General features: G+C 40.7%; 1 protein-coding gene across 1 annotated transcript in view; it reads right to left on the minus strand.

The window, feature by feature from the left end:
- The window catches only part of DNAH11 (dynein axonemal heavy chain 11), a 161,912-nt gene that overhangs the window by 853 nt on the left and 134,368 nt on the right, over positions 1 to 26,691 (minus strand). The window contains 18 exon segments of the mRNA XM_072851616.1: positions 1,295 to 1,432; positions 2,909 to 3,019; positions 3,853 to 3,970; positions 4,091 to 4,270; positions 6,584 to 6,893; positions 9,720 to 9,792; positions 10,445 to 10,556; positions 13,829 to 13,894; positions 13,896 to 14,021; positions 16,370 to 16,597; positions 19,441 to 19,568; positions 20,613 to 20,761; positions 21,998 to 22,154; positions 22,157 to 22,187; positions 22,772 to 22,893; positions 24,718 to 24,883; positions 25,509 to 25,645; positions 26,154 to 26,310. Coding sequence (XP_072707717.1) covers positions 1,295 to 1,432; positions 2,909 to 3,019; positions 3,853 to 3,970; positions 4,091 to 4,270; positions 6,584 to 6,893; positions 9,720 to 9,792; positions 10,445 to 10,556; positions 13,829 to 13,894; positions 13,896 to 14,021; positions 16,370 to 16,597; positions 19,441 to 19,568; positions 20,613 to 20,761; positions 21,998 to 22,154; positions 22,157 to 22,187; positions 22,772 to 22,893; positions 24,718 to 24,883; positions 25,509 to 25,645; positions 26,154 to 26,310 — 2,509 coding nt within the window.

Here is a 26,691-nt window from a genome sequence, read left to right on the forward strand (position 1 = left end):
CAGCGACTGCAGCTCACAGGGTTCCTCCATACCTTCCTCATATCCAGAGGAGGAATGAACAGTATTGCCCTTTGAGTGACAGATGTTTTAAAAAAAAATCCTCTGAAAAATTCAGGCTACCTTTTCAAAAAGCAACAGTCAAATGACATTCTCATCATTGCTCCAGCCCCTCACCCTGACTTTCCCCTTGGGGCTTACCTGGTGTAGTAGCAACTCCCTTCCAAAAGAGTTGCTTTCCTTTTATTACACTCAGGTCTAGTGAAGAGTATGAGTAATGATGATCTTTCTCTAATTGCCTGCTGGAGTCATTCACCTTTCCTCGAATTAGCCGTAACTTAGTTGACAGCCTTTCTAAGTTAAAACTAGAATCTCATTTTGACTGTGGGCCTTAATTGTCATTCCTAAACTAGGTGCTTCAGTCTTAGGAAAATAAAATTTCAAAAGAGCATGGTACAATGTTTATCCTCTGAAAGTTGTTAAAAGAGGGATTGCAGCTCAACAGATGAGCACAATTTCCATTCAGGGACAGCCTACAACTATATTACAGCTACGGCAATAATTGACTGCTTGGAAACTCAGATGGAAAATCTACCCGTGTCATACTTGCACATCACCCACTTAGGTGTGTCATTATACTTCATGCTCATACAGGGGTTCGCAAGTATTTCCTTGCTTCTTGGTATCTCTCCCCAACGGCCTATAAGTATTATGGCCCAGGAAATGAAAAATTCAGAGTTCTTTAGATCTGTTTATTTAGAACTGACAACTTTCTGCCAAGGTGGAAGAAAAACAGGAGAAAGATGATTTTGAAAATAGCTTTTTTTGGTGTTTTTTTTGTTTCATTTTTTTTAACTGCAACTGTATAGATGGCTTGATCCAGGTTACCAACAACTGGTAACTACTAACCCTTTTCTGCACCTCTCAGAGCTGCAGAACATTTCTAGGTGATCAATATCAGGGTGAAATTTAAAGTCCCTGGAATAGTTTTAAGCAGCTGAACCTCAACTAGATTAGAGCTGCTGCTGTATTACAATGCAGACCTTGTTCAGACTCAGTTAACAGTTACTTAAATGCATGAAGTATAGTCAGTGATTAGGACACCAAGCTGGTATGAAATTTAAAGTCATAGTGGACCAACGCCAACAATCCACCACCATTCCTAAACTTCCTCAGTGCTGTTAATAGGATCATAACGCTTTAGTCCAACTCCTGATGGAACTTACCTACCTAATGAAGGAAGCTAGAGTCCCTGAACTAGGTTACTGAGATCAAGCAATTTACGTTTATTTCTTACTTTCCATGAAAAGCCCACAGATACAGGCTCCTTCCCTTGGTGGGTGGCCATAATCTTTGGTCTTTTTTGTAACATCTACAGTCAAGCACACCTTATCCAAAGGCCAGTTGTTCTTGCATGCCCTGCTCTGCATTACAGCTTTAAAAAAATAATACTTTCAATAATTCAATATCCAGACAGTAATTTTAATGTCAGAACTGTTAATGTGCCCCTCTTGGGCCTGTTGTGCACAAGCCTGAGACTGACTGGGCTTTGTTTTTGCTTTTTTTTTAACTTTGGCCATTAGTTAGTTGAAGTAAGGTAAAAAAGCTGCATGAATGCAATTGTTTGGAAACAAAACATTCTGCACAATACAGAACAAAGCAACCCCCTCCTTAGCAGGGGAGCAAGACTGCATTGCTGTCTGCACTCGAGACGCCACCTCTCTCCAGCTGAGTCCCTGTTCAGAACAAGCCTGTGCTAACATCTGTTCTAGCCTGCATGGTCCTTACGTCCCCCCAGCCCTTGACAGGAACAAGCGCCCAGAAGAGAAAGCTTGGAGAGAGGCAGTAAAAGAAGTGAAAAATACAGCTGGGTTTCTCTATGCCCGTGGCACACAATGAGCATCATTTGAGGACCTCGATATGAGCAGCAGAGAGAAGAGGAGTTGCCTGCTAGCCCTCATGCTGCCATCCCCTGCTGCTTCCAAGTACAGGCAGAGGTGCTTCACTGTCTGGGCTTCAAACACTCTCTGGGCCCCCACTGCCCATCTTCTCCAGGGAACGATGGCAGCCTGGCCACAATGTCCTGTGAGGAGCTCCTGGCTACCTTTCTGCTAGGCTAGCGAGGGATTATCAGAGTGCCATTGGTGGCCATGCAGAATTTGAGATAGATACCGTTATCGGGCTCTCATGTGGCTTCACTGTGGTCTGCAGAATAAATAAATACATGCATATGTGCTGTGATCATGGCAAGAAGTGAGACGTCAGTACACTGCTGAAGATTTTTCATCCCCTACTGTGGCAACAACTACACAAAGAGGACTGGCAGACATTTATTTTTTCTACTTAGCCTGGTAACTGCATTAATACCTAGGAATAAACCAGAATGGTACCATGACATACACACTGAATTGGTTAAATAATAATGGCAGGAAAACTTGCACTCTTAACCTTTTTTAAACTATGAAATTCAGCTTTTATTTCCTTAGCTGTTTTGTCTTCACACTTCTGAGTAGACTGAAGACACGTTTGGGTTGTTTCCCCTGCTTCCAGGAGATGGTTATTGTGATACCAATGAGTCTACCTACAGGAGAAGAACTTGGACTAGATGATTTTAAAAATGGGACAACTCACCGCTCTGTAACAGTCCCTGTTACAGAGCAAGGTTGTTGTCAAATAGATTTTAATGAGAGCACATAATTAAACCCGAGACATTTCAGTCTTAGCTTTCCTGCCATTTTTGTCATTTCTTTACTTTTCTGTTCAGCTTAGATATTTGGCTGACTTTTATCTTTTTATTTAAACTGTGCTTAACTCCCCAAATAGCATCACAAACATAGCTAACACCAATGGTAAAAAATAAATATCTGGCAGTGAAAGGATATGCCTGGTCCTTACAACCATCACTGCTTACCTGTCAGAAAGGACTGAGGATTGAACAAGCCAGGAAGCCACACCACTGCTGGCAGCACAAGGTCCTGTGTCCAGATCTCAAGTTCTCCATATCGCATGAGAAGACTGGTAACCCAAAATGAGAAGCAGCAATAGCTTCTGCCTTAACCTATTTGTACTACTTTTTTAGACAAAATAAACTGCAGACTTCAAGTGTAAGAGTCCTCTTGTCTACAGGCAAGGTACACAGCTGAAGTAACCCAGAAAGTATATGCTTACTCAAGCATAAGGTCATGGTTTTAGAGGAATTTTTTCTTTCCCTGATGTAGCTATGTCCAAAATCAATTGTAGAAGGGGATCAGCATGAGACAGGTTGCTGGCAACAGAGAATGTGAGTATGCTCAATCCTGTAAAACTTGTTGTCTTGGGGAGAAACCTGAACATCACCATTAGTCATGTTAACATACCTTCAGAAACTGCCAAAAACTGGTAGCAACAGTTGATGGCTTCTTAAATGCAAATTGTCCGATACCATCTTCAGTGGTGCATTTAAACTTCCAATAGGCCAGAGCAAAGTACAAATGAGAAGCACAAGGGAGTCTGACAGAGACTCTGAATAATGGCATAGTGCAGCACACATTGCCATGAGATATCAGAGGGATTTCCAAAAACACTGCCTATTTTTTCCATATCTAACAGCCTGCAAGTGGCTATTGCTGGTGGCAGGGTAGGGGAAAAGGAATCCTGAAAGATGCTGGATGCCCCTAGCACTTGTGACAAGAGAGGTGACGAAGCCTTGCTTTAGCACAGTGCTTGGCATTTCTGCAAAACTCACTTCAAAGAAGTAAAACTGACTTGCATTAAGACAAATTTTGGACAAAAAAATAAATGGAACAAAGCTGCTGGTATTAGATCACTGAAATAGCTCTGTGCATAGTAGCTAAACCCCATTACTGTGGTGTACTTACCAGGGAGCAAGGCTGTATGTGGATGGATATGCTAGTTTAGTCCATGTGTCTGGCACAGCATCATAGAAGAGTGCGGACTGCAGCACTTCCATGTGAGGAGAAAACACCAACTTCCCCTTTGTTTGGTGAACAATAAAAAGCATACTAGCATCATAAAGAATAGCTATTCTTTAATTTCCAAAAAAGCAACAGAAAGCCCCAAAATCAACAGTACTGTTAGTAAAAAACTCACTTGCCTTCAGACCAAGGTCCAGCTGTTTAAGAGACCTACGGATCTCTGAAAAGAGGAGGTTGATCCTCTCACACTCTTGAAGGCAAACAAGGGCATAGGGGCTCCAGGCAGTAGTCTTCTGCATATCTGCCATGTTAAACTCCTCAGGAAGCATCCCCAGAATACTATCCAGGACATTCTTAACCTTTCCAGGCCAATACAAACAGAGCCATTAGAAATCACTGCAATTAACTCTTTTTGACTCTTCTACTTTCAAATCTGATTTCTTCTTCCGGAGAGTGCAAACATCCCATTTACTTAGGCAGATAAAAAACAGAGATGCTCCCTCACCTTTGCTCTCTTGTCGGCAACAGTATTGAGAGAAATTACTTCAAACCAGTTAACACTTAGCAGCTTCTATTTAGCTTTACATTTTCAAGTAACACTGACCCCCAAAGCCCACCAACACATCGTCCCTGGGTTTGGGATGACCGCTGTTACAAAGTTGTACCCTGAGATTGCCTTGTTTTTTAGTCAAGCATGATTAGTAGTTTGTATTTCTATAGTACCTAATAGCTGCTATCTCCCCTTCCACCACCCACAGTCCTTACTGTCCTGGGCATCAGGCAAATTACAGTGCAGGCACACACACATCTCACCCCCAAAAAGAGCCTCTCTCCCTCCCCGCAGGCCTGCTCTGGAACCGAGACAGAACACAACTGAAAAACAATTCATAACAGTACTAAAGAGCAGGAACTGAAATCACAACATTAATGCAGCTCAGCTTCCCTTTCAGCCCTAGCTTTGGCAGAATTAATGATGAATGCTATATATAATTGTCTGCACTCACTAAAGTGGACGGGACCCAAACGTGAAAAGGATAAGCTCCCCCTGGGAAATGAAGTGTTATTTGGCTACTTGCATGCAGAGCTGTCATATTCCCTTCTGCAAAACTCCCATGATTTGACGGTGGTAAGAGAAAAAAAAGAGTGCTCAGAGGAAAAGGAGGAAGTAAAGACAGGGATGGAGAGTTGCAGAACAAGAGTGGCAGTCACAGGGGAATTTAATTAACTCTGGTAAGGATGAGGAGCTGAAGGCTCAGTCTCATGATATGCCAGTTTTTGGGGCATCTGGACATAGTTTCTCAGGTCTACACTCAAAAAGGAAGGTGCAGAAGACAGCAGGGTCTGATAACAGAACTAGCTGAGATTTCTGATTACATTTTCCTTTCCTGCTCATCCTTTATTAATTTAATTTATTAAGCACAGCACCAGTACTGTTCCATGCTTAAAACCCAGTCTTTTACATTTTTCTGGAATCCGTTTGGCTGTACTAAGATATCTGGGTATCTGAGATACCTTGACTGTGAACAGAACTACAGTGCCCCAGGTAACTCCATATTAAGTGACAAAGCTTATCTTTGTATTAGGGTTGGCCCCTTCAACCCAGCATCTGATATAGCTTATAGATATTAATGTTCTTGTTCTGCTAAACTCCAGATTTGGTACAAGAGAGGTGCTGAGGCTAAGAGACAGTCAGACAGCCTCCTTGCCCAGATTTCACCTCTTCACACCAGAAAACTAAAAATCCCTGAAACCTCCTCCTCAGCTGCTGCTTGCAAGGGAAGTCTCTTGGAGCAGCCACATGGCTCCTGCTTCGATCGAGGGCCCAGGAAGGGGAGCCGTGGGAGAGCACTGTGCTTGGGCTGCTCTTCCTGGCGTGGAGACCCCACACATCACTGCTAGGCTGTGTTGTGAACGTGGCAGAAAGAAGCCAGGACCACGGGTTGGGAGGGACTTCCTATGCTCAGCACAAGTGGGAAGGAGCAGGGAATCACAGAATCGTATAGGTTGGAAAAGACCTTTAAGATCGAGTCCAACCGTAAACCTAACACTACCAAGTCCACCACTATACCATGTCCCTAAGCACCTCATCCTAATGTCTTTTAAATACCTCCAGGGATGGTGACTCAACTGCTTTCCTGGGCAGCCTCTTCCAATGCTTGATAACCCTTTCAGTGAAGTAAAATTTCCTAATATCCAGTCTAAACCTCCCCCAGTGCAACTTGAGGCCATTTCCTCTTGCCCTATCACTTGTTACGTGGGAGATTTATCACGCAGGAGATGTGAACAAAGCACAGAGGTGAAGACTAGATTCACCCACTCGGCCAACCATAACTTTTTTTAGTAAGTTAGTGTTGCTGTACTTGTTATATAAAAGCACACAAAAAAGCAAGATAGATTCATCCCTTGTTTCCCACCCCACATTAAATTCAAAGTGAAAAAGAAACAGTCTGCATAACAGGTGAGACGTTCCTCTGGTCCAAATTCCTATCTGGTGCAGTACATTGCACAGGCTGGTGCATTATCATTGCCACTATTAACACTCTGCTGATCTTTGCTAATTTGATGCACCTTTTTTTTTCCTAGAAATGAAGTCTCTTGCTGAAATAACACAGTAAGATGTGTGCTCCACATGTCATTAACAGCACCAAAATGCACTAGATGAAGAACTTTACCTTTTCCTCTGCAGACTGGCCTGATCCTTCTCCTACAAATGAATTCATGGGTTGCATTTCCAAAAGAGTTTTGAAGAGATGATCTGACATTGCTGTCAAGTATCCCATCTCAGCATTGGGATGCAGTCCATATAGTGCAGGGCTTTCAGATGGAAGCACTTCATCTATGTATTTATGGTATCCAGCATAATCCAGATTTAGTGGGACCAAGAAACCTGGTGCCAGAGTCAGTTCCCCTTCAAGCTTCAGTAAAAGAATCAATAATGGTATTGATAATGCTGTCACCAGTTCTCGAAACATTCTTCTGCATCTACAAAGTTTCAGAAATTTGTCTGGAGTCTATGAAAATGACACCTGTGTGTTCTGATATAATGGAACAGGGTTACCAAACTACTTTTATCACAGTTACTATTTGAACACTTTTCCAACTTTCCCGTTTTCTGCAGTATTGAAATACTGTTGCTGCTTCCTTTTCCTTCATGAGGATGCTCTTGAGTTTATTTTAGGGACTGCCACTATTGAGGTGAGTGTATTTTAAGTACGGAATTTCTGCAACTTCTCAGTAGACAAGAAAGGATCGTTATCCCATTTTGCAGATGAGAGTCTGAGACACACGGATAGAGTGTCACACAGGACACCTATGGGAGAGGCAGGACTGGAGCCTCAACGCACCTGAACCCCCACCCCAATAATACATGAGCCACAACATTAATTATGCTTGGTGTGTTGTTAATTAGGGGCTTTGCACAAACACACTGTACTCACTCATAATAACCTTAAAGAGGTTACAGGGAGCGACAGGTCAATGAGAGAAGTAAGTGGAGTGTGGAAATGGGACGACACACGTCAGTATTTGTGCAATTCTTAGCTTGTCGGAAACAGCGATCCCAATCCCTTTTCCACAGAAATGGTTGCCAGTTAGGACATTTCTTCATGTGCTGATGTCCCTTCCTTTCTCTTCTTCCTGGCTGTTAACACCCAGGAGCTGGAACAGAAAGGAAAAACATGCTACTCCGTTCCATCTCTCCAAATGCAGGAGTCTTGCACAGGGTTTTGTACTGCTGCTTTGGCCTCAGTGAATAGACAGTGGCAATAATTTTCACAGCAGAAAAAATTAAGGTCTCAATCAGCTCAATATTGAACCAAATACCAGTAACTGCACTGTTCCTATAGAACAGGCAGGCCCTACCCCTGCCAAGATATTAAAGATAAGACTCAGGACTTGGGAGCAAGTCAAGAATTAAGTAGATAGAGGGCTTTGGTGAGACCTACTCTTGGTGGGCTGCCCTCCTACTGATGACAGGACAGAATAAAAGCTGTAGCAATAACATTTATTTTCCAGGCTCCCCCAGCTCCTGCACTGTAAGGACTTCGCTGGATTCAAAGAGTTTCTCTGAACTTATTGTCATAGAGCTGTCTGGGATTTAAATCAGACTTGCAAGTTGTTTTTGCTGAAAAATATTTCTGGCTCTAAGTGGTACTTTTCACAGGAGCTATTTCTTCCTAATGCAGGGTCCACTCCACAAAATCACAATAAAATTTAACGGCTTTTGGCATTTAGAGCAGTCAACAACAAGCTGCTGCTCACAATAACACCAGTAAGCACTTATTTCTGAAGTAATTTTGGTTCTGCAACTAGCCATTTACCTGCGCCTGAACCTGCACCGCTAACCTCACCCACAATAAGCTATGTCTTAAGATGCCACTTTGAAGTAGTGCCGAGGTTTTGAAAAGAGCCCTGTTGTTCACCTCGAGTGGAAGATCAATTCTGGCAGACAATCTGTACTTACCAGTCTCTCTGCTGGAACTTAAAGCAGGTTTTACAGTATTCCTGGGAGTCATGTGCACAGAGGGAGGCTGCGGGTTATAGGGGTTCATAGCAGGAACTCACCACCCTTCTGTCCTTACGACAGATCCCAGATGAGGTATAGCAAAGCTGACGTATGGTGAATTATTCTAACACACCTCGTGGAATGAATTTGTAGCTAAAAGAACTCATCAGCAATGTGAATAGGTAAAAGAGAAGGTAATCTCCCCAGCGAACACAAAGTGCCAGTGCTGATGAAAGGTGTTGCCATCCTGTTTGCATTCATTTGGCTGCCAGTCAAAGAATGATTTTTCTGGTTTACATTTTCCAGTTACGGCAAAAAGCTCGGAAAGGTATCTCACTGTTTAAAATACCAGTGGATCCACGCTCGAGGTTGGGTCCCTAAACTTTCCAAAGGCCATACAAATAGCAGTGATTCTGCTCAGGTTTCACCACCTATACTTATTTTACAATTATTTGAATGAAAGTTCAGACTTGTGAAGGTTAATGGACTGCCTAAACTGGAAGCAGTAATTCTTTACTTATCCATAGGCTAGAGCAGAGCCGGAGCTGGCAGGATGAGCTTCCCACCATGCCCCCATGACCTCAGCTGTCATTTGGAGAAATCAGCCTCCGCCGAGGTCAGGAGTACAGCGGTGTTTAAGCCTTTCCATCTCCATGGCAACTTACTCTTGGGCATCTTCTTCTGAGCAGTTATTTCCAATTGCCTTCATCTGAGCGTGGCTCTTTGACATATGAAAACCCACTCGTTAGGGACCGAGGAGACACCAGCAGCTCACCTCACTCACGACCAAAACGCAGGCTTCAGCTGCATTGCCAAGGGGGAAAAGTGCACTTTCCCCAAGTTAGCCAGGCTCCGCAAATGGCCTGCTCACACGTAACATGCTAATTTTCTTTTTCTTTTTTCCTCCCAAATAAGCTTTTTACCTTTGGACACTGAAAAATAACAAGTCTGGAAAGGGCACTTGAAAAATCTCTCGGCTGTTTTTATCAAATTGTGTACAATCAGTTCTCTAAAGTGACTAGTTCAGCAGCTTAGGAGAAGCAGCCAGTTGGGTTTTTTAATGTATATATATATATACACACACACACATATTTATACACCTCCCCCCCCCCTTATAGATACATACGTATTTTATATAAATATATGTATATAAAAATAGATTAAAGTAGTTTCCATGCAAGACTTTTTAGAACTAAAGTCAAAGCAACATTCTCTTTTTGTATCCTCAAAAATTCTAACATTTGTTTCTGATTAGAAGCAACTTTGGCAATCCTGTACCTTGGACTCATGGATGCTCCACATACACTGCTGTCCAGGACCAAAACTCAATAGTGACATTTGAATAATTCAGTATCAGCTGGTGATAATCTGACAAAGCTACAGAAACAGATGTGAGAGGGTGGTGGAAAACGAGAAACAGTCTTACAAACTGTTTTCCCTATTTTGGAAACAGGAAAATGCAAGGAAACGTATAACATTTCCATTCTATTATTTTTCTGGAGAAGAAAACATACAAACAGTAAATGTAAGTTTTGAGGATAGTGCTGTTCTGGACTGCTGTCAGTGGCAAGCCTATCAGTTACGTTGGTTAAAGTGCAATTCCATAAAAGGTACTTTCCTACACCCACCCAGACCTTTCTAAATAGCAGCACCTTAAAAGACAATAGTTTTATTTGGAAACCTAAATGTACTATCCCCTAATGTCATTAAGCTGGCTATACAGGCAGTGTTAAAAAACACTGAATTCAAGCTGCCGAGTAAGGGTGCTTGCAAAAGTATCTAAACAAGCAATATGCCAAGTCACAAAGCCTTGCAGACAAAATCTGCTCATTCTGAATCATTGTACTCATTACAAGTTGGAGAATTTATTCCCCCACAGCCAGACAAGACCTTGCTACAGGTGGGGCTGCATAGATGAGAAAGCTTGTGGTCTTCTCCACAAGGCTCCAGTTCTGAAAGACGATTTTCTCTTAGGTTGAACATACTATATACGTGTTCAAGAGCTTCAGGCATGTATGAAAGTTCTTACCACAGGTGAATTCTTGCAGATATATACAGCAGAGCCTGCGGTCCCAGGCATCGGTGATGTGGCCACCGTACATGATCTCACCAAAGAGGTAATGCAAGTCTTCCCATGGAACCTACCCGGGGGAATAGAATGCATCACTGAATAAAACAACTCAGCTTTCTGAAGGACAAACCAAAGATGCTCAGAATAAATGCTGTTAAGAGAAACAAAAGAAATTCAAATACTTCCTTTCAGAAAGCTTCATGGTTATATACTCTCATTGCTGTGTTTTGTTTGTTTAGCAAAAAACTACATTGAAACACAGATTTCTTTTATTTCAATCCAGTGAGAGGTATCTATAAATATCTGAGTAAAAATATCAAGTTTGTGACTAAAATTCAGTAATAGTGTAAAGTGTATCACCTAAGCCTTATTTCATGTTTTCTACCTTATCCCTTATAAAAAGCTTTTAAGAGAAAAGTACATTTTCAAAACACCGCATGATATAAGAGAACATAACTCATTAACAAGCACATGTATTTTCCCATACAGATCTTTAAAAACATAATCCTCATGAGTGACAGGAAGGTAACCCACTGTGCCTTTCTTAGAGGAGAAATAAAAAACTTGTATCTGATTGCAGTCTTTTATATCTCCTCACTAGGAAACGCTCAGTAACTGAAATTCTACATTATTTGAATTTGGGATGTATTCAAGAACTTCGGTAAAACTTGAATTAATATTAATCCCATTACTACCACATCACATAAGCATTATGCTTATTGTAGAACTCCAGTCATAATGCCACTGTTATAGCATCTGATTAACAGTGGTAACACATTTTATTCAAGGAACTACTGTCTTTCTCTTTTATTTGGCTTCACAGAGTTTGAAGCTTCTTTTTGCTACCCTTTGGTTTGCAAAATATGCCAGTTTGTGATGAAGCCTTTCCAGACAGGAACCTTTACGCCCTTGGGGGCAGTATTTGCCTCCCAACAGTTCAAGTAAAAACTTAATTATAGGCTTTAAATATTGCATGATGTGACAGAACAGAACAAGTAAAATAGCTGCAGCTATTCCAGCCTGCTTGCTACAAGTTTATTTCAATTGAATATGTGAAACTCTAATCCATCTTTCTTTTAAACTCCTTTGAAGAGAATTTAAAAAGAAGAAGAAAAAAAAAAGCCCACTGGAATATAATACGCAATGCTGCATGCTGGTGATGAGAAGCCTGAACAGAGAATCCCTGTGAAAAATGCCAACAACTTGGATTTAGAATGAAACATTCTTGCAGTTAGAATAAACCCACTTTTCTCTTTGTTGGCAACAGAAACACATTTAATGTTTTTCTAATTTCATATATATTTATCTCAAGAAATGGCTTTTCCTTTGTCTTTTAGAAGAGTGTATCAATATTCTAACTCAGTACAAGCTCATTCAGCTGCACACTTCTGGGGACATTGATTACACTGGGATAATCAAAGCTTGTGATATAAAAGGGACATTTTTGCTAGTGTGAGAAAACTGAGGGGTTTGCATTAGAAATATTTTGGGCTGTCAGGTTTGCATAATTGCCATTGTACTCTATAGAAAACTGGTCTGTTGTGGTCAAAAAACCACTGAGCCATTGCTCAGTGGATGAATATGGTGAGGCTGGAGTCCACAGCCCCCTCACAACATTGAACGATGACACCATGAACATGTGTACGTGGATCAGAAGGCGGAGGGGAAGAGCGGGACAATGAGGCAGGATCAGGCATCCTCCACTTCACCTGAGCAGACCTTAACTATCAGAAGTTAGTGCGGTGGAGTTTGTCTTAGCAACAGGAAAATGGGTTAAGTCAAACGAGATGCAAGAAGATTAAATATTCACAGGGAAGCACCATAAACTGGTCCAAGTGATGATGGAGTTAGGCAATTTCCACTAGCTGATGGGCTAGCTCAAGTTTCCCAGTTTATGCTTTCTGGTCAATCCCTAATTGTCTTAAACAAAGTTGTCCCCAAAGGATACTCAACTGTGAGATTTTTACATATATATATATATATATATATATATGTATACACACACACATACACACACAAAGTCATATATATATATATATACACACATACAAAGTCACATTTTAAAAAAACTATTATATCTTTTCTCTCTCCGATATCTATGTTTAAAAAATGCCTATAAATCCACAGGGTAATGAATCACTAAGCAATACAATAAGAAGGGCCAATAAACAGTATTACCAAGAGGAGAGAAGAAATAATTCTCGCTCTTACAGACCTTTCTAGTCCTCCCTGCCATCAGAATCCTCCCTCTCATTAATTAGCAAAATTAATTATCCAGCTTATGAATTGTGGTTTGAAAAGAACAGAGCTTAAAGCAGTAAGATTTATTAGCAAAGAAAACTAAGGGTTGGAATAAGCTGCTTTTATAGACTTGTTTTCTAAATGGGAAGCATTATTAAATCATCACTATGAAATTAAGCAATTATTTCACTATGACACCAAGTACCACAGAAAGGAAAAACAGTTTCATGTCCTATTAGCTAAATAAAGGTCAGCAGGGGTAAAAAGAAAATAGGAAAATTAATTTCTAAGAGTAAATACAAGTTGGGAGATAAGGAGAAAACCATATCATCAAGGGGTGACATTTGCCTCTCTTTTTCTTTCTAAATGTCTCTTAAATTTCTTTAAATTACTAAAATGGGAGGACCTATTCAGTACTATCTTATATCTTTCAGTAATAAATAATTATTGCTTTTATTTAGCCATTTCATATACAGAACTTACACAAATGACCTCACCTGAGTATTTAAACTATAGAAGTGTGAAATATGCTGTAGCTCAGAAATAAAATCACTCATCTACCCTTAACTTTGACTCAAGGGGAACATTACTGAGAAAGTCACAACAAGGTGGCATCCTTAATACATAATAATGACACATGCAGGAAATGCACCATTATTTATACATGTGACGTGCTGTAAATTGCTTCCATCATCAGAACTAATTGTAGTGATTATTAATGCAGTGTTATGAACTGTCAGAATTGCTGTATGTAATTACATTTGTGCAAATGCTTCATTACCTGCCTAATGAATTTGGCATATATGCACATGTAAACCACTGTTTTTGTTAACATAATGAAGGGCATTTTTTTCCCCCTTAGCTACTGATGTAGAACTGGTTTGACCTATATTACAAAGTTCAAGCATCCACTGCCAGAAAAAAACCCACAACCCCCCCACCTTTGATCTGGTTTATTTTCATACTCAGCAACAGCATCGTGTAATGCCAACTACTTAAATAACAGCTTCAGCGAAAGAATTGTGTCCCCCTTAGTCAGTATAAACAGCTGACTGAGTCGAAATGACCTTGGTGTGTGGTTACCTGACCACTACTTCTTACCTTCGTGTGGGTCTCTCAATAGTTGCAGGGGACAGTGATGCAGATGGCGAGATCTCTAGTACTGAAGCGGGTACCTTCCATTCCAGCCCTGAGGGCCACCCTTCAGTCTCCCGGCAATGCAAGCGTGAAAATAGCACAGAGAAAAAAGGATGCTTTTCAATTCCCCTTCTCTGGTACACAGTTCAAGGGTATCCTGTCAAAGAAAAAAGGAATACATTTATCCAGTTAACAACCGGCAGCCTCAGCTGCTGAAAGGGAGCACTCGCAAGCCTGAAGTTTGAAGGAGAGTGAGAAACAGGTTTCTTAGTGATGAGTGACTGTTAGGCAGTATTTTTTGCAGTAATTCCCAGCAGCAAAAGTGTTGATGGTTACCTTTCTATTTCCAAATGTCCTTCAGGAAAGAGAACTGTCGTGCTACTGAAACCAATAAAAATAGAGACTTTAACTAGAATTCCATAAATATTACTCAGATAACTGCCAGTTTCTTAGCATAAACCATCCATAGACTTTATCTCAAGTGGAAAATTTGCCAGTTTAACATTTATTAAAAAGGGTACTATTCCTTCAAATTTTACACTGTTTCCCAAAGTGTCATGTTTGAAATTGAAGTTTAATCTTTTTTTTTTTTTGCCTCCTTTGTTTATAGTATTAGTAGAGAATCTAATCAACATGAGATTCAGTGCAGGGCTTCAGCTGATTTTTAAATTACTGAGACAAACTATTTGGCATTTTCCTATAAAACCTGCAGAAATTCATTCTTAATTCTCTGACAGTTTTCTATATTCTATCTTTTAGTTTAAGAAGTAATTAATGTAACAAAATGACTTTTGATACCCATAAAAACATAGATGTGTGGAAGGAACTTCAGAGGGGTAAACTCTTGGCTGTCAAAAGGAAATAGGTCATCCTGAACTGAACAACAGGTAGCAAAGCCTGAGCAAAGGTGAAGGATTTTTTGTCTGACAAAAAACCAAAAAACCCTCCTTAAGTCAGAATCCTGAGTTTGACCATGAAAAATACAACACAAGCTTCTATCCTGAAGAAAACCACAAAACGTGAAATTTATTCCACCTGGATTAGGCATAGTTTGATTTTCTTATTACAATTCTTTTTTTTATTATTATTTTTCAAAAAAATTAAAATACCTTAACCAGAAATGTCCTAAAGACAGTGGTGTCTGCACAGGAATTTGTAGTGAGCCGCAAACACCCATGGCTCAAAATAATGGGGGAGAAGAGAGTTTTCTAAAGTATCAAGCTTAGAAATTAACTAATTAAAATATATACATATATATATTTCTTGAACTGAACACAACCTGAAGTGGGACAACAATGTGTATGAATTGCCTTTATTAAAAACTTTGTCTAGCTTTTTCAGTTTTCCATTAAAAATATTATAATGTTATTAAAAAAGAGAAAAAAATATGCTGCATTAATAATTGTCTGTTTAGCTACAAAACCACAGCCATTCTTCCTTTCGCACAAGTATCTTTCCGAATCACCTCATACCATCAAAATCAATCCATTTGTAGCCAAGGTAGCTTTGACACGGCTCTTTTAGTTCACGGCTCTTTTTTTCTAGGCATTGGTTAGCAGAGGTCCCTTTAAAAGAAACTCTTACCCTTTTCACATCCAAGCTCTGCCTTCGTGTGTCCTGTGCTCAAATAAATACATGCTAATACATTGCTGGAAGGCTAAAGTGTACAGTTACGGTTGCCTTTATCATGGTCTGCTTTGCTGACACGAATAAGCTTGCTGCTCCAGCGCTTTCACAGGTGCAGGGAAGTTGACTTGCACTGAGCTTGACGATCTGTCTCCAAGTTCCTCAGGGTAACAGACCAGGATAACCAGGGATCCAGAGGGAAGGAGGCGACACACGTCCAGTGACACCCCTGCCCTCCACATTCTCGTGTCTTCTTTCTCCTTCTTCTTCTTCCCACCCGCCAAACAGCTCCGCAGAACCTCACACAGGGAAAGAGCGAAAGACAAAACAACAAAGGGCATGTAACCCTTGCTCATGAATTCCTTTCTTTATGCCTAACTACAGGAATTCATACGCAGAGTACTGAGCCTGTGGATACATAAACATCTGGATACATAAATCCACTCTGTAGGGGAATGGACATGGTCAGACCAAATTCAGAGCTGAGCAAAGTTAGTGAGTACCGTCAAATGAAAGAGCTCTGACTTTAGAGCATGGACAGTTTTTTTCATAAGACTGCACAGATGGGTGAAGCTGGTGCGACAAATGCACTTCTTTCTATCTTTGTAAGCATACCTGTGCAGGTCTATATCTAGATATTTAATAATACAAGTGTACACATTATTGTCACATGTTTCATCCTGCCCAACACTGATGGGAGACATGGAGGCAGCGCAGGGCACGGAGGGCTGGCACCCTGCAGCTGTCAGGTTAGTTTGGAAGCACAAAGATCCCAAAGTTCTGCTCTCCTACAAAGCGGTCATCAGCGTTATCACTTCTCCCCGCGGGGGAAGGAGCAATTAAAACCAGTTAATGAAAAAAAGTACATCTTGCTTTTACCTGGTTAAAACTGTAGAGTGCAGCATGTAAATTAGCCAGCATCCCTGTAGGAGGTTCACTGGTAATTTTAATCGAGTTTTCCAGTATTCCTTGAGGAATGATGTGCTTTTCTGGGGTTGGAGCTGCTTCAGCACTAATAAAGACATGGAAATCAGGGTGACTTTCTTCACTGTATTGCTTGAGGAGTTTTTCCAAAGTTTGTAGCCACTTGGCTACTAGATGAATATTCTGTTGAAAAACAGCCAATATATTTATTGTGAGAAAACAAATAAATTTGTTATCCTTAAGACATTGTTATTGTGGCTTTATAATAAAAAATAGCTGAGTCAATTCAAAGCATCACTTTATTATTAAATAAATTGATGATACAAAGAATAAACTTGAAGATTCTTAGCTACTGTGCCATTTCTTGATATCTGTTGCAATAACAGAGGTTTTACCACTAGCCTCTAAAGTTTCAGGCTTTGATTCTGAAGCTAACAAAAATATTATAAACTCAGGGTTAAGTGATTTGGGGGTGTGGGTGGCGGTGTTATCCTATGTAAAGATAAGCATAACTCGGCAGAGCACTTGGACTCTAAATTCCCTGTAGAACTGGGACCTAAGACAAACCATGTCCAGTGCATACCAGGAGCAAGACTGAAGAAGTGGCTAGAGAAAGAAAAAATGTTTACAGCTATGCTACTACTTAAAAAATACGTTTCATACCACTTCAGAGCCTAGTTGTCTTTAAGATTCTTAATATATGAAGACAGTGGAAAGTCATTGATAGACCAGAGAAATTAGTTATAATGGAACAGTATCTGCCTCCAAAGCACCTACTGGTGAAATATGGGAAAATCAAGAGAAAGGTTTACAGTGTGGCTGGGCTACAGCTGTTTTCACCCCTCCATTAGCCCACACTCCACTTTTTTGTTACAGAACTAGCATTTCAACTCAAATTGCAGCTCAGCCCTACCGCTTCTCTCTGGCTCTTCACTGCTGTGCCAGAAATTGCTGATTGCACTGGCTTCCACCTCCATGCAGCGCAAGAGGAATTGCAACTCCATACACCAGCCAAGGAATAGGACATGTCAGTCATGCTCTGGCTGCTGCATCACTTGAGACCTGCTGAAGACATATTCCCAAATTGTCCCTTGACATGTGGAAAAAGGAATAGGGGGGTGGAAAAAGGAGAAGACTTTCATATCATGTTACCTGATAGCAGCCTGGCATTTTCATATAGGCTACATCCATCCACTGCAAACTGGAAGTGATTCAAGCCTTAATACAATAACAAAATAACCTTTTGATATAGCAGATGTCTGAGTTTGAGACACTAATGTAAGAGTGACACAAGAGTTAAACCTGTTACCAAAAAGTTTCAAGTCAGTCTTTTTTCTGCCAGTTTACCAAATGCTGTGCCAATTGTTTTTGCTACGGTTTTTCAGACCCTGCATTGTTTACGCCACAACATATTTGTCCTACCTCTTGCTCTGTCACCTTCTGGACTTCCCTCAGCTACACCTCCAGCAGGAGTTTTGCATTAAGAGCTTGACCTATCTCTTGCTGAGGTCAGTAAAAAATTTCCTCCCTGCTTCAAGGGCATAGCAGAGCAATTTCTTAAGTATTTCCCAGGTTAGTTAGAATAGCAGGCTTTTAAAAATACCTAATTATACACCCCCTAGTCTCCAACAAAATGCATAGTAAAATACTTCTTTTTTTAAAAAACTTAAACATACAGGTATTTGGGCCAAACCCCAGAATACTTGAGAAGCACTGAGTACATCCAAATCCCACTAGCTCTAGCTGGCTTAGTATCATTTCAGATTTGGTCCAAAATCTTTATTTAGCCTCCTTTCGGACTTTCCCCAACCCTTCACTATCAAAAATCTTCATAGCAAAATTGTCACCTCCCTCCTCCCTCAGAAGCCAGGCATAACAGGCTGGAAAATGGAGCAGGTCTGTAACACCAGAAGCCTCTCAGATGTTCCCCATTTATCCCTGTGGATTCAGACACACAACACTGCTGATTTAGGGCCTTTGCCATCTCCCATTTTCTTGCCATGTCCTCAGAGCAACTCAGAACACCAAAATTCCCCTGAAAAGCAACTCTGCTCTTTCCTTCACAACAACATTTCTATACTCACTAGCAGAAAAGCAGAGTTATTTTCAGGCTAGTGTGACTACCTTACTCGTGCAAAACCTGGTTAAAGAATTCTTCCAGTTTCGGGGTTGACGAAGGGGTCAGTTTGTGCATGTTTGCACAGTGCCTAGCACACCAAGGCCCCTCACTAAGCCCACGGTGATTTTACTTCAGCCAGCAGACAACACTGAGTCTAGCCCATCTTTTCATTTGTTGCAAGCAACCTAGTTGACAGCCAAATGCGTATGTTGCTGAGGTTAAAACCAGGAGGGAATCATCTGGTCCCCATGACCTCCTTAATATCAAAGCCTGGAACATGCATTTCTTGTTTGGCTTCAGGGCAAAGGGATTGTTACAAATATCCATTTAGCATAAAACGGTGGGAGGGAAGCACCTTCTTTCAGTAGCATTAACAACTATGGTGCTCCTGTCCACTCCATCATTATGCTGGGAACTGCAGCTCGTCAGGGTATTGCACAGATCTTTTTGTTTGCTGCAGCGTGGGTTCTCGGTCCATACAATGCTGGCCAAGGCTGCGGCTGCTATCTCAGCAGAGCAGCACTCCAGGGCTAATTATACAGCTTCCCAAGGGGGAGTCAGACCCGTTTTATTAAAGTCTCCATTATGGCCCACTGAACAGAACAGGAGCTCTTAATTACATGGGGGAAGTGTATGCCTGAGGGCAGTCCTACCTACCCACGAGAGGCTTTCTGTTTTATCTCTCCTGTTCCTCCTGGGAGGGTGAGGACAGTGTTCAGAAAAACATGACATACACTCTATTAATATAATGTTTAACCTGTTACAATCAAAATCAAAAGCAAAAAGGAACAAGGTTATTAGCTGTTTATAACTTTTGCTGTAATCTAGCACACATTTGGTTTGTATTCTGGAAATATCCCTCCAGCTGAGGAGACAGTTCCCACCAGAGGGGCTGCTTGACACTCACTTGGAGAAGAACCCAATGGCCATGTCTAGCAGCCTTCTCGAGTGCCTCCTCTGCAACCATCTGCTGCCCTTGTCCTAAAGAGATGTGATTAAATCTTCCAGAGTCTATAGTGAACCCAAGCTTTTTGCCTGTAAAATAAATAATTGGTGAAGGGTGAGTGACGGGGGGGAGGAGATAGGAAAATTAGCAGAGCAGAAAGGAAAAAGAATGATAATGCCCCCATTAATTTCACTATCACTTGTGCAATGCATATTACTTCTTCTGAAGCACTTCACTAAACCCTTACAATTTCAACAAGCAAAATTGCGAGCTCTCAACAGTGGCCTTATTGCTGGTATTAGAAAAAGCCTGCAGAAATCTGTTCCCTTGGTTTTAAGATAATGAACCTTTTGACATTTTGATAGATGCTCGGCATTGTTACTGAGCTTTAGAAACTCTTACAGGGGGTACAGAGCAATTCCCTTATGAAAAAGGGAGCAACATGTGGTAGATATCACATCAGTTTTTTAACTGATTGGTTCAGTGGGTAAATGCACAAGCCTCTCACCTTGTGAGGCCTGAGTTTAAATTGAGCACAGTGAGGTCACAGCTGTATTAACCTGGTATTCTCACTATTGTCTGTGGGGAATAGCAATCCTAAGTATAAAGCCACAGAGCCCTATACAATTGAATATAGTTTGTATAATGACCATTATTTAGTCACAGGGGGCACAAGATTACATGAGCATGGAGAAAATTGCCCTCTGGCCCTCATCTAGTCAAAAGGTAGAAAACAGTACAAAGGAAACCTGCATTATGCCAAGCAGAGGAATGCTTGGTCTAAAAATTTCTTCATACTGTAGTGCTTATGGCCTTACACTTTTCATCCACCCCATTTACCATGAATATGGTGGGGGTGGAAGAAACTTTAGAACTTGAATCTTCTGCTGAAAATAAACCTTGCCCAACTTTCCCATAGTAATGTATACTCCATTGTAGTGACAGATTATTCCAGAAGGCTTTGTTCTGTGTCGAGGCACATACGGGCACATACACACAAGCGTATAACTGTCTATCGATTTATCTACATTTATAGCCCTGCATGCTCCATTTCACTTTTGAGCTTAATTGTTCTTTCTTTAGTGGGAGCACAGCTGAGTGATCCTTGCAGCAGAAGCAAATAAGAGGCTTACCTAGTGTCTCAATATCTTCAAGTGGGTCTACTCCTGGAGACAGAATGAAAAACACAGGAGTGGCTGGACTGCTCTCTTCATAGGATTTCGCTAAGTCCATCCTTGTGCTTTCCACATATCTTGAGCCAAGCTTTTCCTCTACAAAGTTCCTATACATACGAAAAAACATGCACTAAACACCAAAAATGTTCCCTGATACAGTCTTCAAGCCTGCACCATTCTCAGACTTGAGTGGCTGACAGCCATAGTCTAACAGTCACTTCATCAAAGAAATTGTCAGGGAAGCGAACTGAAGGCAAGAAGGGGAGGCAGGTGGTGAAGCAAGACAGAAGCTGGTCATTCCCATTTCTCTGTGGGATAGGGGCCATGTGACAGAAAACGGCAACTTTTGAATGAAAAGGACCTCTTCAATAACTGAATCCAAGAAGTCATTATATGTAGGCAACACTGTCATGTAAAGCCAGGGCAGCTGGGCAAAATAAACATCCAGGACACAAAAACTGCATTCTCAAAAGGCACGTAAATGGGTAAAAGCTGTGATTGTGAGGTGTGGAGGATCAGGTCTATGAGACCATCACTCGGGATCAAAAGATTAAAACAGTACAACTGGAAAACAGCTGGAAGAAGATCGGTAAGTATCCACAACTGAATCTTTCTTGGTATCACAGGATTTTAAAGAAGGGAGACATGAAAAATTGTCATCCCATGAGGTTAGCTACCAGCCCTAATACCATGATGAGAACTACCACTGAGAAATACGCTTTTAGCTATTAACAGCATAGCTTACTATATTTCCATTTATTAATGAGCACCCTCCTCAGGGTACCTATATGCAATCTAAAAGAAATCACAAACATAGCTCTGCAAACATGCCGTGACTCATGTCTCACCACACTACCTCTTCATAAACTCTTCACCAGCAGAACAGGCTGGTGTCGTGGTTTAGTCCCAGCCGGCAACTAAGCACCACGCAGCCACTTGCTCACTCCCCCCCGGTGGGATGGGAGAGAGAATTGGAAGAGCAAAAGTAAGAAAACTCGAGGGTTGAGATAAAAACAGTTTAATAGGTAAAGCAAAAGCCGCGCACACAAGCAAAGCAAAGCAAGGAATTCATTCACCACTTCCCATGGGCAGGCAGGTGTTCGGCCATCTCCAGGAAAGCAGGGCTCCGTCACGCGTAACGGTTACTTGGGAAGACAAACGCCATCACTCCGAACGTCCCCCCTTCCTTCTTCTTCCCCAGCTTTATATATAGTCATTGATTTCAAATTCTGGTTGATCGCCTAGTTTGTAAGTTATTTGCCTGCCTCTTAAGATCCACGCTGACACATACAAGCCACCCTCACACACACTTGCCCCGAAAGATGTACCCTCAGATTTCATACCTAAGAGCGTATGTCATTCTGTCTGGACAGAGCGCCCTCAGTATGACTAGTTTCTGAAGAGAGCTTTTGTTTGTCCATTCCTGGGGGAGCTTTTCCTTTTCTGGACATTCTGAGTCCACCCACTTCTTCCATCTCTTGGTGGATCCTTCAATATCTTTAACCCCCTGAACACATCCATCACTGCCATAGCCTTGAAACATGCCAAAGACATAAATATAGATGATGTACCTTCTGCTTGAAGACTGAAACGGGAAGACAAATACTGATACTTTTGGGGTATGTAAAAAAAACGTAGCTTAACCAATTACAAGGGACTTAGGACTTACCTTAAAATACTAAATTACATATATATATATATATATATATATACACACACATATATGGATAATATTATTTATAAGAGTTTACTTTCATCAGTATTGCCATACTGTTTCCTTACAGTTAAATATCAAGATATGACAAACTTGAAACCTTGTATGGGACATTTACTATAATAAGGAGTGGTATGAAGATCAAAATTATATTTCTAGGTGACTGGACAAATTATGGTAAAACAGAATTTCCTCACAAAGCACAGTACATGATGTGGGATAGGGGCCATGTCGGGAAAAATACATTCAAAAAGCAAAGACAACTCCTCTTTGAAAGCATCACTAGTTCTACTAAAAATTATGGTGGAATGTATGACTTTATCTGAAATTGTCTAGTTGTAGCATGCCTCCAGAAATAACATCAGAAAAGATTTAGAACTGAAATGCAATTTTCCCAACCTACCCTAATGGCACTCCATGACTGAGTAGTTAAGAAGTCGACAGGACTCTTGTAAGTGTGTTCAACTCTGAATCGAAGAAGGAAATCCAATTCAAGGAGTTCTATCTCTTTACTTCTTAGAAGAAGCCTGACAGCATACAAAATTGAAAAAGGTCATCAGACTTGCTTCAGAGCACTTCTGCCTTAAAGTATTCACCGCTCAAAGTACTACTGAGTAGGGAGCTCAAAGCAACAAAAATTCTTACGGCTGCATTTTCTGAAACTCTGATATAAGAATTTACATCTTGTTTTAAGGATATTTTAAGATATTGATTTGAAATCTATTGCAAATGGCGTGAATCTTAGATATTAGTCTCTAAAGGATGTGACAAATTTTTTCAAAACCATTCCTACACACACACAGAGCTGAACTTTACCTGTTAAAAAAGACACCATGAAAACCAAACACGACCTGTCAGTCAAAACTTTTTGCAGAAAAGATAACTGCTGTTCATTTATGTACTGAAAGACAAATTCACTCAAATTTTAAGATGAGCTAACCAACAACAGCAGTCATTTTTCTTTAGCTTGTGGGAACATAAACAAACAAAAAAATGTAAGTCTTGCACACTGAAGTTAAGCTTACATAAACTTGGCCACAAATTATTTTATACTAATACTACTGAAAAAGTACAGATTTCTGAATCCCATCTAATTATCTCTATGTATCCTTTTTATCTCTCAAAAGATAGAGAGAAGAACAAATAGTGCACAGCTGTTTCCATCACCATTCGAATCCCTCTTCAGACTGCAAGCTGACACAAAGCTTTGAGAAATTTGCAGATCCTGAGAAGTTTTTGTCATTTTTTGTTTGGTGGTTTTTTGGGGGTTGTTTTACTCTGAATCAGTTCTAGCACATGAGCTGAATGTATACTGAAGAAAACTCCTCAGGTTCTGCGAGGGGTTTTTCTAGGTCTTTTATCACTTTCATCACATACAGTGGGAAAAAGACACCTTTGTTGTGATACCATAACATTCTCTCTCCTTTCTGATATAAATACATCTTTCTTCCTCTATTAAAAGCCTTCTCTCTTACCATCTAAAAATGTGTTTAATAAATCAGAAGTTTATTCTGCCCATTACTCTGGTTTCTGTCTACTCTGTAACTGTGATAGAGCTTATTTTTCGGTTGCCATACAGATTTCCATTCTTCATGATCCATCCCAGTACCACTGCTACAGAAAAGACAAAAGTTAAGCAACCCAGTGCTAAAAACCAAGGTGATATGAATAAATCCATCTGCACCATGATGCAGAGAAATCATCACCAGTTTTCCTTCCCCCCTTTTCTCTCCTTTCTCTTCCAGACATTTCTGCCTGCTTTTAACCCCTATTTATACACTGTGTGGAGTGATTCCTTTCTTCCTATCTGCCCCCAAATCAGGTTCCTCAATTTATATTTTTTTACCTTCTTCCCAAATTGTTGGTTTCTAGTTTAATTCCTACCTCTGTTACTGATCGGCTCTGTGATACAACCTGCAGCAAGCTCTTCAGGGCAAAATCTGCCATCCAGTACAACTGAGCCCTGATTTTTTCCAGGGCTTACAGATAACTAAAATTAAAAGGAAAAATAGCAGCCTGAATGTGATATGGATATTGTTTAGTGAATTCTTACTTTACATACCGCATCAATTTCAACCCTAATTATCCAACCACAAGCAGCTAAGTCATGCTATTTATCCTCAGCGTAGCTTCATAAAGTCATTGCAGCATTTTAAATGAGAAGGATTACATAAAAGCATCTTTGGAATTTTTGGAATTATTACTGATATTGAAGCAGCAGTCACACTGTGTGAGAAACTGCACAGCCACAAGGCAACAAGATAACTTATTTGGGCAGAGGCATCACCTTCTAGTGAAGAAAGAGCAAACAGTAAATATCAGCATCACTGATCTGAAAATTTTTCCTCACCTGAAAAGCTGTTTGGGCCAAGAAAATGAGCTTATCCCTTTCGAAAAGTCCTTGGCTTGTGAAAAGAAAGGTTGAATATGTGACAGCTTCTGTCAGGTTAGAGATATGACTATCCCCTGATTTTTCAGCCTGCTGAATTGCTTTGTGGAAGACTGCATTGAAGGCCTGAAAATAAGTACAATTATTTTCATTTATTTAATTTCAGAATTCTGTTTGTTTGCTTTTCTACACACAAGATCGGTTTCTGACCGTAGGCTTCTAAGAAGAGCTGACCTAAGCAGTCTAAAATGCAAGGCACTTCTGCCAAGAGGCTTTTGAGGAAACATTCAGCAAACCAGGGGTGAGGGCTGCAAATGGCAATACTCTTCTGCTTCCTTACTTAACTCAGCAGGCAGAACCTCGCACTTAAGCAAGCTGGTAATTTTGCAGTGGGTGATCTCCCTTCCTTGTAGCATTAGATCATTTGGTAGATTTGCCACAGTGAATTGTTCATACAGAATCCCTCAAAACTCTTCCTACCTGACCCTGTGGGATGGCTTAACACAAGGAAGGTAAACTGTACAAGCACAGCCAGAAAACACCCTCAGAATGGAGACAGCCAACAGAGACCCGTGGAACGTACCGTGTTACGAAGCAGCAGGAGATCACATCATGTTCTCCTTTCTGAGACACACAGCCCTGCAAATGTAAACATCTGGTACAAGTAATAACTAATATATCAAGCATCACTGCCGGAGGCAGAATTCTGTTTCTCGCACTTTGAAACCAAATCAGCAAGATAAATTTTTACCTTCAGTGAAAACTGGTAGATGGGGTTGATGTTGTCCAGACCATTGCTAACGAAGTAAAGAATGGATGCTCTTATGGCTGTTGGTCTGTAATGCTCTCTTGTCACATTAATCTGTGCTTCATTTTCTTTGGCTTCAGCTATCTATAGGATGACAGTTGTCTCATTTATTTTTTTAATGTGCCACGATTATCCCACACAATTACCAAAACATTCCTATCCGTACAAAAAAGAATATAGATATACTGTAGAAAACTGACTTGATTTCAGATAGTAGAAAATATTTAAGGTAAGCAAGCTTCTTATCTTAGACAAACATTGGGGAACGACTGTTCTCTGCAGCAATATGCCTGTTCACTTGTGAAAGCATGGCAATCGTATATGAATACATTTGTTCACATTTCATGCTGGTACTTCTTTTATGAGTACTAACTCAAGCACCTAAATCGAAAGGAAAAAAATGATTATGTGACAACTACATACCATAGATATGAAACTGTAAATAGGCGGGTGGACAGCACTTGCTGGACAGACAGGAACTGGACTATTCCTAGCTCATAGAAATATTTCACTAAAAATAATTAATAATACACATTTTACAGGTGACTTTAAGCTGTTAAAAATAGTTTAACTGTTATTATCTCGTGCTGTATTTCTGCTGGAGTTGATTTGTGGATTCAAGTTTCTCTACAAGTTCACTGTTGTCTAAGAAACTGCCCTGGGCAGCTGACAGGCTGAGCAGCATGTCATCCTTCAGCTGCCTGAGCTCAGTCTTGAAACGGCTCTGCTGCTTGGCCAGGATTGACTAGCAGAGGGAATGAAAACGCTGTATTTAAACAACTGCAGCAAGAAATACTGTTTTATAGCATTTGTGAGCTATATTTTCTATTTAATTACATCAGTTGATTTAACTTAAATTTCTGAAAAAGACAATTTATCTTCTGTCCCCATGCACTAGAACTAAGGTTCTGGGACAATCAAAGCAAGCAGGTCAAGGTCACCATGGACCAGAACTTTATCTCTCTCCTAGCTTCCTTCCTCCTCAGACTAAACAAAAGGATTGGGATCTTGCCAGGGATGGCAAGTGGTAATCTACGTGGCAGCTGAGAAAACCAACAGTAGCAGCTGGAGAACCCCACTTCAGCAGCAAGCAGTGTGGGAAAGCATGGTCATAGCCTGCTCTGCT

The sequence above is a fragment of the Ciconia boyciana genome, chromosome 2 (genome assembly GCF_034638445.1).
Source record: "Ciconia boyciana chromosome 2, ASM3463844v1, whole genome shotgun sequence".
Taxonomy (NCBI): domain Eukaryota; kingdom Metazoa; phylum Chordata; class Aves; order Ciconiiformes; family Ciconiidae; genus Ciconia; species Ciconia boyciana.